The sequence below is a fragment of the Phalacrocorax aristotelis genome, chromosome 4 (assembly GCF_949628215.1).
Source record: "Phalacrocorax aristotelis chromosome 4, bGulAri2.1, whole genome shotgun sequence".
Classification (NCBI taxonomy): domain Eukaryota; kingdom Metazoa; phylum Chordata; class Aves; order Suliformes; family Phalacrocoracidae; genus Phalacrocorax; species Phalacrocorax aristotelis.
This window is the reverse complement of record NC_134279.1, coordinates 52,923,064-52,939,189: the sequence shown is the minus strand read 5'-3', so window position 1 is coordinate 52,939,189 and position 16,126 is coordinate 52,923,064. Positions and strand designations below refer to the sequence as shown.

At 43.7% G+C, this 16,126-nt stretch overlaps 2 protein-coding genes across 2 annotated transcripts in view; one reads left to right on the top strand and one right to left on the bottom strand.

The window, feature by feature from the left end:
• PPAT (phosphoribosyl pyrophosphate amidotransferase) overlaps positions 1–5,432 on the bottom strand; it is a 52,600-nt gene extending 47,168 nt beyond the window's left edge. Inside the window, exon 1 of the mRNA XM_075091422.1 lies at positions 5,181–5,432. Within this exon, the coding sequence (XP_074947523.1) occupies positions 5,181–5,308 (128 nt within the window). The 5' untranslated portion in view covers positions 5,309–5,432. The remainder of the gene's footprint in view (positions 1–5,180) is intronic.
• A 256-nt stretch (positions 5,433–5,688) lies between these two features.
• LOC142056510 (multifunctional protein ADE2) lies at positions 5,689–15,422 on the top strand. Its single transcript, XM_075091421.1, has 9 exons — positions 5,689–5,896; positions 6,613–6,810; positions 9,415–9,593; positions 10,289–10,468; positions 10,557–10,670; positions 11,963–12,046; positions 12,143–12,323; positions 13,319–13,477; positions 14,187–15,422. Exons 1-9 carry the CDS (start codon positions 5,878–5,880, stop codon positions 14,351–14,353), a joined length of 1,281 nt encoding a protein of 426 aa, XP_074947522.1. The 5' UTR covers positions 5,689–5,877; the 3' UTR covers positions 14,354–15,422.
• Positions 15,423–16,126: the final 704 nt, after the last annotated feature.

Here is a 16,126-nt window from a genome sequence, read left to right as displayed (position 1 = left end):
CTCCTTCCAGACTCTGTTTGCTCCTTCTCCCACAGCAAGGTCTCCTTTGTGTTGGCACAAGCACTCGCTCAGGTGGCCAAGTGGCTAACCAATACACACAACTGATTTAAATCAAACCTAACATAATAAAAAGACCCTACAAAGAACGCTGCCTTTTTTTTTAAGATCAAGGAAAGTAGTGTAAGACACAGCAGAAAAAGCAGCCAGGAGAGTTTATTTAAACTGATCTACCCAGCATGAACCTCCCATGCTGTGTGCAATCCTCCGTCCATGTATTAGGCTGAAACTTAAGGTAGGGGCAGACAAGCCAACAGAGCTGTGAAAATTACTGGAGAGCTCTATCATGCCTACCTGGATGACTTAACTACAGTCAATATGAAGAAAAACCGACAGTCTCACCCCAACTCTATGGGTAGGTTAACGTAATGGAAAGTCTGTTGGCCGCAATAAACATAATGGCTGTCTCAGAAACTTCCTCCTTTATTTAGATTTTGGCACCACTTCCCTCCTGGTTTTTAACACTCCTCCTTACGTTAACTCATTCCAGTTGGTTACTCCACATCCAGAGATAAGAGCTGAGACCGAACTGCATTTTGTGATATGTACATCTAAGAGATTCGATTAGAATGGAAATCTGGGCTTATCTTCACTTTCCAAAAATAAGCATGCAGGGACCTGAGCCCTGCAGAAAGTTACATAAAACAACCAAGCAGATGCAACAGCTCCCCACAGCAAAAAGGTCTCACTCATCTCTTCCTGCAGGAGTAAGCTTTGTGGCATGTAACTGAACTGGGCTGCCAGCACCTAGCAGCACAGAATGGCCTCTAAAGGTACACCGAGATAGAACTAAAAGATGAAGTGTTACTATATCCATATTCAGTGCCTCTGAAAGTACTCAGGAATGAGTTACCTGCACATCCAGCATGAATGTTCTGGTAAAACAGCATACAGACTCAATCACTAGCTAGACAAATATCTTACCCAGTATATTCCATAGGGAATTTGCACAGAAATATGGCTGATTACAAAATCTAGCATTTAGGCAACCGAAACAAATATTTAACACTGCAGTTCCTGCATCTGGGGATGGAGGATCTGCTGAACCCATAATGGGTTGCTGAGATGAAAATCAAGAGGTAAATATGTTACACACCAAATTATCAGGATCATTACCTGTAGCATATCCATGTTCCTCAGGAAATTCCCATCCAAGTTCTATTGCAATTTCAAGATTTCTGTTTGAAAGATTCACAGTGTAAAACAGGATGCTAACAGCTTACTAAATAGCCTTTTTTAAAAAAAACCTATCTTGTAGACAAGAGGTTGAATATAAAATGTAGATAAACGCTTTCATTATGCTATGTTGAGTGTAGATATTTTGAAGGATGGCTGGTGGGAAGCAACAAGTAAGTTTACTAGATTGAAAGAGAGGTATAAATTCTTAACTTAGGTTGGTGATTATTTGGTTTCTGTTGTGTAGGTTTTAATAGCGGACAGTAAGAGGGAAGATATCAAAAAAGCACGCTGGCCAAACCTCCACTCTCCATTTACTCTGATTCTCAGAACAAATTCCATTCATAGACCCAGCTGAGTTGGGACAAGGGGTACTCCCCGACTTAACAGGACTTCCACCTGGAGAGAAGAGGCCTTTTAAAGACCTTTTCTAAAAATCAGTGCAAAGCTGGATACACTCAGGTTTCAGTACACAGTATTACTGCCAAACATATTTTCCAGGGAATTTTGCAAAAAGTTAACAGAAATCACGCTTGTTCCAAGATTAACTTTGCAAATTTGTCCTGGTCAAGGACTCAAATGACGTTTAATAGATTTGTAACTCAAAGTACTCCTCCTCCCTCCCTCACCGCCCCCAAGAAAGTCCTCTCCTTACCAATATCCTCTGACTTTATTTTGGCATGCTGTCAGTGGATTTTTCAGTGACTTTGTTCCCTGGCTTACAAATTGCAAAGATGATTTAGAACATCCACTTTTAAGCCTTCTTAATGTTGATGCCAGAGTAACAGCATTAGCTTTAGCAGCTTTAAAGTTTCAAACATAATGAGAATTCACTGCTAACATAGCCGTAAAATGTGTTAAAGCCAGATGAAAATTACTTTAAAATGGTCTCAGGTTAAATTGGTACAATGTTCTTAGTGTGTGGAAGGACTTGATTAGCCTGAGAGTAGGAATACACCAGTTTTCGTTTTAATTCAGTTCACCCTTATTAAATCAAAGCAATAAAAAGGAATGTTCTAACTTCTGCTACAAAGAAATGCAAATTTAAGCCTCAACAATCCAGCAGCTGATTTCCAATTAAAAAAAAAAAAAACCAAAGCCAAAACCTTTTAAAGCTGTTGCTTATGTCAAGATAGTGAAATTCTAAGTCTACCTTTTGTCTTTCATGATGTGCCTACTTGTGGGCCCATCCCACAACCTTGCTTACAAAAACACACCAATTCTTCATGCAGAATAGTTTCAGTGAAACAAGGAACACCACTCAGGCACGTGCCATTGAATACACCCTTCAATATTTTGGTGGCTTGATTCAGCGTACCAAGTTTCAAGTTTTCAGTTACAAACATCCTCACTGAAGTCAACCCCTCCAGCGCCTCGATATCTTTTTAACACTGTAATACAAACTATCAACTCATTTTAGGCCATTTATCAGAAGCAGCAAAGTCCTTGACATTGCTGCAACCAGCTACATAAGAACATAAAGCACAAAGAATTTATGCTGCCTGTTTTTGTGGCACGTAACATATATTCTCTGGATCTTTCTGTATACAAATGAGATTTCAAAGATTAAAAATTATAACATTCCTGACAGCTGCCTCTTCCTTGTGGATCAGTCATCTCAAAAATGCAGTTTGATACAATGCCATGCTTCAATATTCTAATTTTTAAAAACTAAGATGAATTAAGGGCCAAATTCTGTAATTTGATTTATTGCACAGGACTAATTTGCATATAAAAGAACATGTCTATGGGTATCTAAGGATAGTGGTTGTTACCTAAACATCTTTACTAATTTGAAGGTGAAGTCTAAGGGCTGTAATTTTGAGCGGCCAATGAAACTTCTGTTAGTCACTTAGGCCTGATTGGGACTGCCCATTAACATTTACCATACTTCTCTTTCATGTTAACTTATTTTTAAAGGAATACGGTTAAGAGACACTTCTTAGTTTTTTAAGTTTAAACGAACAGGCTCAATGAAATTCACCAACACAGTTAATGCTAAATCTTAATTCTGGTTTTCAAGAGACATTCCAAGGAGGAAAAATGGCTGTTATCCCATTACTTCTGACAGGGGATGTCACCTCTTCTGCACCTCACAGTAGGAAAAATGCAAAGAGGTTAGAGGGAAACATTAAAGAAGGAAATAGGAACATTAACATCTCTATTTAAAAGGATTTTATTGAGTGCTTTCAAAGGTATACCTGATTGAACAGACTGTTTCACTTTACAGATGCAATAATGCTTATGTCTCTAAGGAAGCATCCCTTAAAAATGTTGACAATTATCAAGTTAGAAGGTCAGAATCGGAGGTATTGCATGTATGCCTTTAGGTGTGTATCCTCCTGTACTACTTGTGAATTGTTCACAGTTTCAATCACAACATTAGTATTACTGTCTACAGTTGTGCCCTCCGGGGGGGATATCTGATATTAAAGAGGTCATGGATATCAAATATACTTGTCAGGTGCCCATCAGAAAAAAAAAAAAAAATGTGCACTGAAAAATCATGAAGTAAGGGTGCAATGAAAATTGAGATAAGCTGCAAAGTAATGAAAGTACATGAATCATTTTATTTCCAACTAAGAAACTCCAGGCCCACCAGTGTAGCTGTGTAAGCACAAATGAGGTAAGATTTTTTTCCCCAGCCTCTTCACAGAAAAATGGCACAACCTAAAATGAGACTATTGATTACATGGCTTTGTTTCCTGGATTCTGCAGCTCTATTGCTCCTGATAAAAACATTTTTGATGGACACTGGCAAATATATTAGTTTATGAATGATAAACCTACAACCCAAAAAATACCATTAGTATCAGAGCCATGCAGGGATGCAGCATTTTACCAGTAAAAGAATATGAAACTGCTGTAATAAACAGAAAACCTCAATGTAAACAAGTTTCTGTTGTCGGTCCAAACCGGTTTTAGAGCAACCTTTGCATGTCTGTGACCTTAAAAAATACAAAGAACATGTCATTTTATCTATTCGGTGCATGTGTAGTTAGAGAAGCCCACCGCCCCACGCTGCCAGGAACGTGATTATTTAGCCCATTTTGCAAATGGGAAGTTAACCATAGTATACGGGTGTTTGTACTACTACAAAAGTAGCACGCGTGTGTTTGGCTGTGCACGTGTTCCCTCAAGGAGGCTATACCCTTCCGGCACCACTGAAAAAATGATTCGTTTATGTCTGTGCATAACATTATTACTTTCAATACCAAACGGAAGCAGAACCCAAACTTCACTTTGCAGCTCTGCATCCACACGGATCACGGTGAATCTACTCTGTTTTACATCGCCATAGACACGTCAGGTAGAAGTTTTATTGTATCATGGTGATGAATCTAAGCACCTGTGGCTAGTCGGAGCCAAAAAACGCTCCAGAACCACTCCGTTTCGGTAGCCTAGGCTCACGAGAGCTCCACTTTAACGCAAGCATCTCGAGTAACGCCGAGAGCGGCAGCCGGGCCGGGCCGCGCCGCCTGCGGGGGCTCAGCGCCCGTGTGCCAGCCCCGGGACAGGACGCGGCGGTGAGCGGGACGCACCGCGGGCTCCGGGCAGGGCGGGACGTGCCCACACCCAGGCCGGCACCGGCGGCACATGCGACTTAAATGACATGCAGCCGAGGTCCAAAGCGCGTCCGAGAGCCGCTCCTTCGGCGGGGCCGGGGGGCGGCCCGGAAGGGCGGGAGGTGGCGGGGCGTTCCTTGCGCTTCGCCAGCGGGATGCTGCGGGGCTCCCCGCCGGCACGGCAGGGCACGGCGCGGCGCGGAAGGAAGGGACGAGACGGGACAGAGCGGGCAGGCCCCCGGCCGCGCCGCTCCCTTCACAGTCCGCTCCTTCCTTCCGCTGCCGCCGGCCGCCCCCCCGGGGCAGCCGCCGCGGCCCTGCCCGCCACGAAGCCGCTGTTTCGGGACGTCGGTCCCGTACCGTTCCCCCCCACCCCCTTACCTGTGCTGCAGCCCCACCAGCCCCAGCGTGATCACATGGGGCACGTCCAGCTCCGTGGGCCAGACGCCGGAGGCGATGCAGCCGAACACGCCGCACTCCTCCCGGATGCCCAGCTCCTCCAGCTCCATGGCGCCGGCGGCACGTGGCGGCGGCGGCGGGCGGCCCGGCCCCGCTCCCGCAGCTCCCGCGCGCTCCTGCCGGCGCCGCGCGCAGCCAACAGCGCCGCGCTGCGCGGGGCCGCCGGTAGCCTGCCGGTGCGGCCTCCCTCATTTACATACGGGAGGGGGCGCCCCCGGTGCCCACACCGTCGCCTCGCCCATCCCCTCCCCGCCCCGGCCACGCGCTCGCTGCCCCCGCGGGGCGCAACAGGCGGGGGGGTGTGTGTGGGGGGGTGTTGCCCGCGGGGTGAGGGGCGCGACGCGGCATTGGCGGGGAAGTGGGCCAATGTGTTTGCCGGGGGACGGCGGGGGCTCTCCCGGGGGCTGGGGGGCGGCGCGGGGGGCTCGGCGGGGCGGAGGGGGGCTCGGGCCCTCCCCGCCGCCTTGGGCGGCGATTGGCGGGCGGTGCTGCTGCCCACCGCCCCGCCTGCCCGCCCCTTCCGCCGGCCCCTTCTTACCCCGGCGGCGGGGCCCGGCGTCCTGCGCTGAGCCTCTCTTCTGTGCCCTAGGTGCCTGCCACCGCTCCCGCCGCCATAGCCATGGCCCCCACAGCATCAGGTAATCGCCTGCCCCGGCCGGGGAGCCGCGGGGGGGACGGCCCGCGCGCCGCGGCCGTTGAGCGCCGAGGGGATGCGGTAACGGTCCAGTGGGAGGGGGTGGGGTGCGGTGCCCGCTCAGCCGGGCTCGGGTGTCGGTGCGCGGGAGCGAACTTCTTCCCCAAAAAGTTTGGTGTTTGTTCAGGTTTTTTTGTTTTGTTTTGTTTAGCGGGTGGCTGGGGACCGGCCGCCCCCGTCCCGCCTCTTCCCACTGCGGGCGGGGGGTGCAGGGGGCCGCGCCGCTGCCGCCCCCCCTGCACCCCGTTTTGCCTTCCCGAGCTTCGGGTTTGTCCCGAAGCAAAATAAAACACTATGTAAAAGCGATGGGGGTCCTGCGGGCCCCGGGGTGCCGGCGGGGAGCCGGACGCGGCCGCTGCCCGCGTGTGCCCGGCCCGGCCCGTTCCTCGTGGCGCCGCAGCAGCGTGGGCAGAAGCTCTGAGAGATCGCTTTCGCCCTCAGCGCTCGGGGGGAAACCTGGCCGAGTTGCCCTGTAGGTGCGGGCTTAGCGCCCTCTTCGCGGTCACTGGCTGCAGCGTGGGATCCTGCGGGGTCCTGCTTTGCACGCAGCTGATAAAGTGTGCGAGGTTGGTGGGCTTACATGCAGAAGTAAAAAAAACTTCCTTCTACCTAAAACTGATTTGTTGGTGGTTTCTTTTTTTTTTTTTTTGACTTCTCTAGACCTGAAACTTGGTAAAAAAGTAAATGAAGGTAAAACGAAAGAAGTGTATGAGTTGCCAGATATCCCGGGATGTGTCCTCATGCAGTCGAAAGACCAGATAACAGCAGGAAATGCAGCCAGGAAGGACCGAATGGAAGGGAAGGCTGCCATTTCCAATACAACAACTAGCTGTGTGTTTCAGTTGCTTCAAGAAGCTGGTAAGTATTTAAAAGGTAGAATAAACGCCTGCGTATTACAGATATTATTACAAAACAGTATCGTTTCTAGATAGTGGATTATCGTGCCTTTAGGCTCTGATGGTTTTTTTAAGTGTCTTTTCGATTGGTTTTTACGTACGCTTTTCCCTCTGGTACTACAGAGCTGGGTGGGCAACTTGTTCGTTGGGAATGTGAGATTATCTGAAGGAATCTAATTGCAGATAACACAGCAGTAGTTCCTCCTGCTTGTTTGGACATGCCCGTAATCCTCCCCTCTACTTCTGTCAGTTCTTCCCTACCCACATGCCCCTTTGCCTGTAGTCCCAGCTGGGACGCATCTCGCCTTGCTACATCTGCCTGCACAGAAGTCACTCTTAGCTGGTGGCACTACCAGGCTCTGTCTAAGCTGTGTGAAACTTGTGCATGAACATTAAAAAAAATACAATTAGAGTATCTTTTTATATTTTCCCCCCTCTCACCTGTGTCTGCTATATCAATGTAAAGTGTCTGTATGCTTTGTACTTAAACATTTATGAGAACAGCATTGAAAATGCATGTATCGGTCTTTATCAAATGTATCGGGAATTTAATGTTTACTTTAAAGGACTCAAAGTATTTCTCATGCTAGAAGTGAGCTTTCATGAGTATGTAACTAACTTGAGACACGCAAGTTTTGTACCACACTTGCAAAAATGGAGCCAATATCTCTCCTTTGAGAAAGCATTTTGAAGTGTCTTTGAGAAGTTTGCAAGTTGCAAAGGGGAATTTGCGCTGGTGGGTTTCTAACTTGAGTCTGCAAACAGTACTATAATACAGACACCAGTAAACCTGGTTAAGACAACTCATAGGTGCACGCTCAGTGCACTTCGAAGCACAAAGATTGCTTCAAGTACCAGCTGAGTTACTCTAAAAGTTGTATTATCTGTTATAAGGTATAGTAATAGTTCTCAGACAAGCAGTGAAGTCCTAGTAAGTTTCATATGCGGGGAAGAGAAAGGCGGTTTCCATAGAGTTGTATCTACCTGTATTGCAGCGTGAGTAGTTCTTAAAGTATGGGTTGAGACAAAGATCTGTCGAGTCATTCAGTATAATCCTTGGTCATTGGCTTTCTCGGGAAGCCTATTGTACATACAGTACAAAGAAGGCTCCAAGGTCTTCCTGATTATATTTCCAGTTGATTAAAACTACCAGTTTTCATTTAGGGACAATTAATGAGATGTTTTGCCTAATTCCTAAATGGCAATAGTTAAGATAACAATCAAAATATTTAATATCCTACGGATATGAACTTGAAATGTGAAGAAGCCATGCTGTAGAATTCTAAAAGATCTTTAAATGGCTTGTAGTCAGTAACTTCAGGTGCTGCAGAAAGATATGCAGAGTAAACTGCACTGTGTTTTAAAGCAAGAAAAGAGCTTTCTGGGTTCTTCTCCAGTTTGCTTGTTTGACTGGCATAAATGGCAGATAATGTGAATGCCTCATCTTAGAAGTAGTTTGTTTGCTTTGTGCAACTCTCAACCTAATCTTTCAAAGATGATTTACAGAGTTCTGTTAAAGTTTCTCTCCCTTTTGTAATAGAGCTAGTGTCAGCCCTTCAAAAGCTCACATCTGCACTGATGAAAAAGGTAGTAGTAAACCATGTGGGGGCCTTAATGCCTAGATTTAGGAGTGACTTAATGTGTAGTTGATTATTTAAATTATTCTGCCCTTGAGGGAAATGCAACAAAATCTGAAGAGTCAATGTTAATACTATATTTTAAGACTTTAATTTGTCCTTTACGGCTCTGGAAGTGGAATGGAATAGAGCTACTTCTCAGTCTGACTGGCTGCAGCTCCTTTGTCGTCTCTTTCTGGCAGATGCCAACTGGGCTTGGTGGTTATCTTGCCCTGGGGGCAGAAAGGTGGGACTTTTCCTCAAGAGTGAAATTGAAAGAAGAGCCATTGCTTTTAGTGCCTGTTTAATCTGGGGCCATCTTAGAGTTTAAGAAGGTTGATTTGCTGCAGCAGGTTTGTGTGTGGGCATACGCTTCTGATTCTTAATATTTTTTGCCTAACAGATCGCTAAGGTCTAGTGCCCTAAACAAATGTTAGTTTGTAATGAAAGGGAAGACTAAGTCACTCACTTCCCCACCCCATCCTCCTTCATTAATCAAAGTAGTAGAGACTACCGTGCTCCCTAACTCCTCTGAAAGCCTCCAATTACTGTTTCATGCACAATGGATCTTCTACCAGTGAGCATGGTTGGGTACTTGGTTGCTCCTAACTTTTGTTTAAAAACAAACCATTGTGGGGGATAGATTTGTTTAAAAGCTCTGTGAGCAAAATTACTTGCAAGAGTAGGATTTCTGACCAGAGCATAAGGTTCTGAGCTACGAGTGACTGTTGTATGATAAAATTGGCAAAACTAAAGACCTATGGAAGTTAACTGCATTGATTGCCTCTTGGAAAGCCAGAGTGGGCTTAAAATACCCTGAAGAGCTTCAGTGTGTCCCTTAAGTCCAGAGGGGAACAAGATTCAGCTGTACTTAAAGGTGTTTGCGACTCTCTTGTTTCAAGTGTGGAGTGTGCCTAGTAATGGAACTAAGCTGCCACCTTTATATTTAGGAATCAAAACAGCTTTTGTCAGGAAGCAGAGTGACACAGCATTCATAGCAGCTCACTGTGAAATGATCCCAATTGAATGGGTGTGCAGAAGAATTGCTACTGGCTCCTTCCTCAAAAGAAACCCTGGTGTCAAAGAAGGATATAAGTTTTACCCACCAAAAATTGAGATGTTTTACAAGGTAAGTTTCCTTTCCAGTGTTGTTAATCAAACTTGAACAGAGCTAGAATTCTGTATTGCCTCCTTTAAAATGCTGACAAAGCGATTGGTGTTAGTGGCTGACCAGTCTTCTTGGTATTGGTAGTTTTGCCATCGTAATGTTTTCTTGCATTCTTGTCCAACAGCTGTTTTGTCTAAAGTGCACAGAATGTAATACTGGCTTACAGGGCCAGCAAAGAAGTAACAAGCCAAACGGTACATAAAATAGTAAAATGTTTTATTTATAAGGTGTAAGGACTTTTTAAGCATAAGCCTAATGCATGAGTTGAAACAGATGTGTTGATATATTTGAGGAACTTAAAATAAACAATACTTGCATGGTTAGGGTAGGTAGCTAGCTAGTCATTTAGGATTCTGAACTTCTTTGGGAATGCATGCTGAAAGAAGTGTCTTGTGAACTATGACCTAAATTGTTGTTTGTAGTGCACCCGGTCACTCCTGCAGCACTGTCCAAAGTTGAAATGCTTTTAAAGATGTTTGGGTGTTACAGCAAGCGTTTTCAATGTTGCTGTCACCTCTTTAGTGCTAATCATGAAATACTAGTTTGTAGCCTGTATTTAAAAAAAAAAGCAAAACCTAGCATTATCGGCTAATGGTTATTTTCCTCCTAGAGCAACTTTACATTACATGATGTATGTGTTTTGGTTTTCTTAACAGGATGATGCTAATAATGATCCACAGTGGTCTGAGGAGCAGCTAATTGAAGCAAAATTCTGTTTTGCTGGACTTACTATTGGCCAGACTGAAGTGGATATTATGGCTCGTTCTACTCAAGCTATTTTTGAGATCCTGGAAAAATCATGGCAGCCCCAAAACTGCACTCTGGTAGACCTGAAGGTATAAGAATCTGATTTCTCATGATCCTGGTTCTGACAGGAAACATATCACTGTATAGTTCCTAATAAGAATCCTATTTTGTCTTTAGATTGAATTTGGTGTTAATATTCTGACAAAAGAAATTGTTCTTGCTGATGTTATTGATAATGATTCATGGAGACTGTGGCCATCAGGAGACAGAAGCCAGCAGAAGGACAAACAGGTAATGATTTAATCTTTACCTTCTAAGTTAATTGGGAAGGAGAATGAAAGTAAGTAAACCCTACAGTTAAACATCTGCTTTCAGAGTGACTTTTTCTAGATAGTCTTATCTTGTTATGGAGTAGCTCATAGGGCACCTAATGCCCAATCCTGTTATCATTAAATAGTTGATGATCTGGTTTGTGGTAGGAAAAAATCCTCTACCTCTATATCTTCAGTAGGAACACCCAGCAGCACCTATGACTGGAGCTATTGTACTGAAGCATGGAGCTTCCAGGGGTAACATATTTAAGTATCTGCACAACAAGTCAAAAATATAATTGGACAAGAAAGTGGTGGGAAGAATAGAAGCTTTGGTTCCCAGGTTTGCCTCCCCGTTTCTCTGTTTATTCAGAGTAGTCTCCTCTACAACTAGAGATCTGGTGATACATAAGAGGGATCTCTAGGGAGGGTGCTTTTCTTCATTATTTTGGTTAAGCTTGAATTCAATATTCAGATGTCTATATGTTACTAACAAACTACGTCCACATATGAGGGCTGCAAACATAAGTTTGAAATAAAACTTGTCCTATATTTAAACTTGTAGCAAATACACTTGTCAAATGTCTCTGAATTGCCAGATAAGTAGTTATGAAAGAACCGGTTTGGGAATGCTGCTGCTATGGAGCTTCTGTGAGTCACTGAGACTAATAGCAGAGACCCTGTGAGAGAAAGTGGCTGTAAGCCGCAGGGGAAGATTTTGAAGTGTGTGTGGGAGGAGGGGTATTACTTTGAAATTAGGAAGCAGAACTGCTCTATTGTTTACTTCACCTGAATTATGTAGTAGCCTGCTTGAGGGAATTATTCTGACAGTGTGTTTGCCCATCTCCCTAAAATAAGGTACCTGATAACATCATGCAGAACATAGGTTGGCTAGTGCAGTGCTACTGCAGTCAGTTGTGTCAATGCAAATCCAATTTTAAGAGGCGTATGTCTTCCCTTAAATTTGCCCTTTGGGAAGCTTCCAAAACCTGGATACCCTCCTGGCTCAAAGCCTTTCATATTGCAAATGGCCATGAACTGTCATGTAGAAGGTTGTTTACACCTACTGAGGTGGTTCTTCATTAAATCGCTCTTCCTTGTTTCCATGTGCACTCTCTCCTATATCTGTACCAATCTCTGCTCTCTGTGGAGTTGCTAGAAACTGCATAAATATTTCAGTTGGGGTATTCTTATCAATTATGATAGCAAAATGAGTGTTCATCTATCCAAAACATGTGAACTTCAGTTTTGTGGGTTTTTATCTCTTTCCAGTCCTACCGGGACCTGAAAGAAGTGACTCCTGAAGCTCTGCAGATGGTTAAGAGAAACTTTGAATGGGTTGCAGAAAGAGTGGAGGTACCTGTTTCTTATGAATACTGTATCTAGACTTCAGTACCTACATGTCTGCTGACTGCTTTTCTTTCCTTTGCCCCCCTTCGCTCTTTTCCCTAGTTGCTTCTGAAAACAAAGAGCCAAGGTAGAGTTGTGGTGTTGATGGGATCTCCTTCTGACCTCAGTCACTGTGAAAAAATAAAAAAGGCATGTGCAACCTTTGGAATTCCTTGTGAGTTAAGAGTGACCTCTGCTCACAAAGGGCCGGATGAAACCCTGAGGATCAAAGCAGAATATGAAGGTAAATAACAGAGAACTAGTGATTTGGATTGAAACAGTATCATGTTCAAGAATGACTTGGCAGTTCAAGGATTTGGCAGGTTGAGGGTTCCTTTTTTTTTTTTCCTTTTGTTAAACAGAACACCAAGCTGTTAATGCTGCCCTACACTTGCTAATTACATAATGACGGGTTATAGACTGCACTAAGTGATACAGAGTAACGTATTGTCCCACTGCCCAGCCACAGCTTCCATTACTCAAAGTCTAACCTCTGCTTTTATCCCAGTACCAGAAGTATTTTGCCCAAGCCTTGATCATGTTAATTCACTTACTGTAGCATCTTGCTGGTGATCCTGGCCCTTCTGAAATGAGGAGGAGTTTCTCTAGCTGACTGAATAGTCTTATGTGTTATGTACAAGGCAGATATTGCTCCCATCATGTTTTCCTTCCTGAGGAAGAAAATATTCTTGCTCATTATTTTTAGATACCATGAGAAAAAGACACTTCATTTAAATTCTTACCCTTACTGAGAAAGCTTGACATCTCTTCAGAATTGTTTATAGCCTGGCAGAAGAGAGATGAGAACTATTTATTTTTGTGGGAGTACACTTTCTACTCGGTGAAACTACAGATGTGGTAACCATAGTTGAGAAACATTTATTTTGAGTTGAACTGTGTAAGATTTAAGGAGAGAAATGCTTAAAGATGCCAGAATTTAATGACTGTGTTCTCTACAAAGCTAAGCAGCAGTATTCCTCTGGTACTGAGACTTCCCCTCAGAGGCAGAGTAAGACATGCTAACTTCAGTTGCAGTAAACAGTAGCTGGGATTTAAGGCTGCAAGATTTAGAAGGTATTTCTGTGAAGGGGGAAGTTGGACACAAAATTCTAGTGCCATGTAATGGAATTGACAAAATAACTGCAAACAGAATTGTGGATTTGGACTAAGTCCCTGCAAAAGCAAGTAGTAGAGAACAAGGTGGATTGCTTATTTCTGAATGTCTTCCTCCCTCCTCAGGAGACGGAATCCCAACAGTGTTTGTCGCAGTAGCTGGCAGAAGCAACGGTTTGGGGCCAGTAATGTCCGGTAACACTGCTTACCCGGTTGTCAACTGTCCTCCGCTCTCAGCTGACTGGGGAACTCAGGATGTGTGGTCCTCTCTCAGACTACCCAGTGGTAAGACAGTCTTCAACTTATGCTCTTGTTCTGGCCTAGCTCTGTTTTTGTTGTTGTTCTAGTATATGTATGTGTACAAATACACATGGCAAAACACTGGGAAAGCAGCTGGATCAGTACTGAACAAAGTCTTTAGAAATATCTTGCATACGGTCTTTGACTTTTTTGATGGCAAAAAGCCCAATAGACAGAGCAAAGATTACATAGGAATAGTCTTTAGAAAAACATAAACCTTGGCTTATCCTTGCTAAACATTCCAGCTTGAAACTGGAATTAGTATTAATGGGTATTTAAATAATTGAATTTTGTTCAGTTATAGAGCTGCATTTTCCTTACGATCAAAAAGTACCTTTCTCCAGAGCCAGTGTAGGTAAGAGCTTAACTCTAACTATTACTTCAGTGCATTGCTACCTGTATGATTTTTAACTTTGTTAGTGATTTGAATGGATGCTGGGCAAGTAGGAGGCCTGGAAGCCTGTTACCTCTGTATAAGGAGAGTCATTTGGTATGCTTGCTTTTGGCTTACAATGCCATGAGGCAGTCCTCTTAGAAGTAGTGAAACACTTCTACTGACACTTCAGTAGCTTTAGAACTAACCATGTGGTTCCTGGAGGCTGAAACAAATACTGTCCTAAATTATTCTTCAGAGGCAGTGTTTTGTTTGACTATAAAATATGTTTTGGTAAGTGGCACTCCCTTTTCTCTGCAGGTCTTGGCTGCCCTACTACTCTGTCACCTGAAGGAGCTGCCCAGTTTGCTGCCCAGATATTTGGGTTGAACAACCATTTGGTGTGGGCCAAACTGCGATCAAACATGTTGAACACCTGGATCTCCTTGAAGCAGGCTGATAAAAAGCTTCGAGAGTGCACCTTGTAAGTCATACTAACAAGTAACTTTTATTAGTTATGCAAAGACAATGGCGTGTGTATTCATTTGTCTTAGGATTTGCATTTGGATGAGCTCAAAAGTCCTGCATCCTTTCTTACAGAAAAAAGCACTATTAGAGCAGCAGATGAAGGCTGTTGTGTCCTCATCCTTCCCTTATGTATTTTTTTTTAATATAACATCTTAGTAAGAAGTCGGGAAGTAGTATTTTAGGTATCTTTCTGTTGCTCCAAAATGGTGCTGTTCTGCTTTTTAGTGTATACTGTTAAGTACAGACTATGTCCAGAGAATGATTTGGTGCGATCTAAATAGAATTCAGCTAGTCTTCTGTATTTCTGTAACGGTAGTATTCTTCCATAGTAATGTATGTCTTGACCCTTATTAACTCAACTGGACTGACTAAAGCCAGTGCTGATGCTGTTCTGCTTGCAATGATGGTATGCTTTCTTTAGCAATAAAATGGCAACATAGACTATGTTAATAGGAAAAGGGGCTGGAGAAATGTTTTAAGATCCTGACATAAATACCTGCCTTATTTAAAAAATGTATGTACATACATGTATCTTTTTTTAAAAATGTGTGTATATACATACCCCATTGATATCTTCTGGAATGATGTGATAAAGTTGACACCAATTCTCCTATTCGTAACAAGCTATGAATATGAATGGTTTTGAGTGGACTGTAACTGGGCTTGTTGCCTGTTTGCTGTAACTCTTGCCTCGTCCAGTCGTTGCCTGTCTGAATACCAGGTAGATCTCTGCCTTCAGTAGTTCTGAAGGGCCTATGTGATATTGTCAAACTGTCTTCATAACACTTCAAAACTGGCTATTATGTGTCTGTATTTCCTCACTCTGTTTCTATGGAAATTTTACTGAACTCTGAAGGGGGGAATAAATAGCGAAGCAGCAAACTACTGGGGGAAATCTAAGCATGACTGTCTTGTCTTCGCACACACCAGTCTTCTGAGTAGGTACGATTCTAACAAATATGCAATTACTCAATGTATGTAACATTGATGCTTTTACAATTATAAATAAACTATTGAATTTAAAGCTTTTTCATGGAGACTTATTCAATAAGTAGTCAAACTGGCCATCAGCTGTGGTATGTAACTTCAGGACCTTAAGTCAGGTAATACTCATGTAAAACAGTCATGCACTGAAACCTGCATAGAATGGTATGAGGTGACAGTCTTTGGAAGATACCCTACTACTTAAGTGTCTCACTGTTACAGGAAGCTGTGCTCTGTCTTCCTGATGTACTGCTTTATGACTGTGTGGTGGGTCAGCGTTACCCTGTAGTGTGAGTAAGTGGATTAAATGCTGCTGCTGGCCTTCTCCTTCACAGGAAGGGACCACATCTCATGTGTAGCTGTACAGAAGAGCTCTCAGCAGTGCTCTACTCTGGAGTTAAGTCAGGTTTTGGTTTTTTTAACTGGTTAAAGCTTACACAAAAGTAACCAGAAGTCTCTTCTTAGTCTTGAGGGCAGTTGCTTTTCTCATGAATTTCTAAATGAAGTATCAGTAATAGGGGGGGCTAGTGATGGCAAAAAGGTTGAAATTCCTTGGTGGCATACCATCCCTGTGGAAGCGCTGCTGTTAAAAGCCGGTCTTGAAGATCTTCACTTTAGCAAGCAAGCTACCTACCAAGGTTGTACGCAGTGGCACGCTTCTGCTAGCACAGCTGAAGGTGTGCTGTCGGCTAGCTGAATAAGACAGTGGTATTAACTTTGACTAGCAGAAGAACTATGGGGTGGAAAGA

Excerpts from the sequence above, each read along its gene's own strand:
- LOC142056510 (XM_075091421.1), top strand. Across the intron at positions 6,811-9,414 it reads TCAGTTGCTTCAAGAAGCTG|GAATCAAAACAGCTTTTGTC; the intron begins GTAAGTATTTAA and ends CTTTATATTTAG. Across the intron at positions 12,324-13,318 it reads GATCAAAGCAGAATATGAAG|GAGACGGAATCCCAACAGTG; the intron begins GTAAATAACAGA and ends CTCCCTCCTCAG.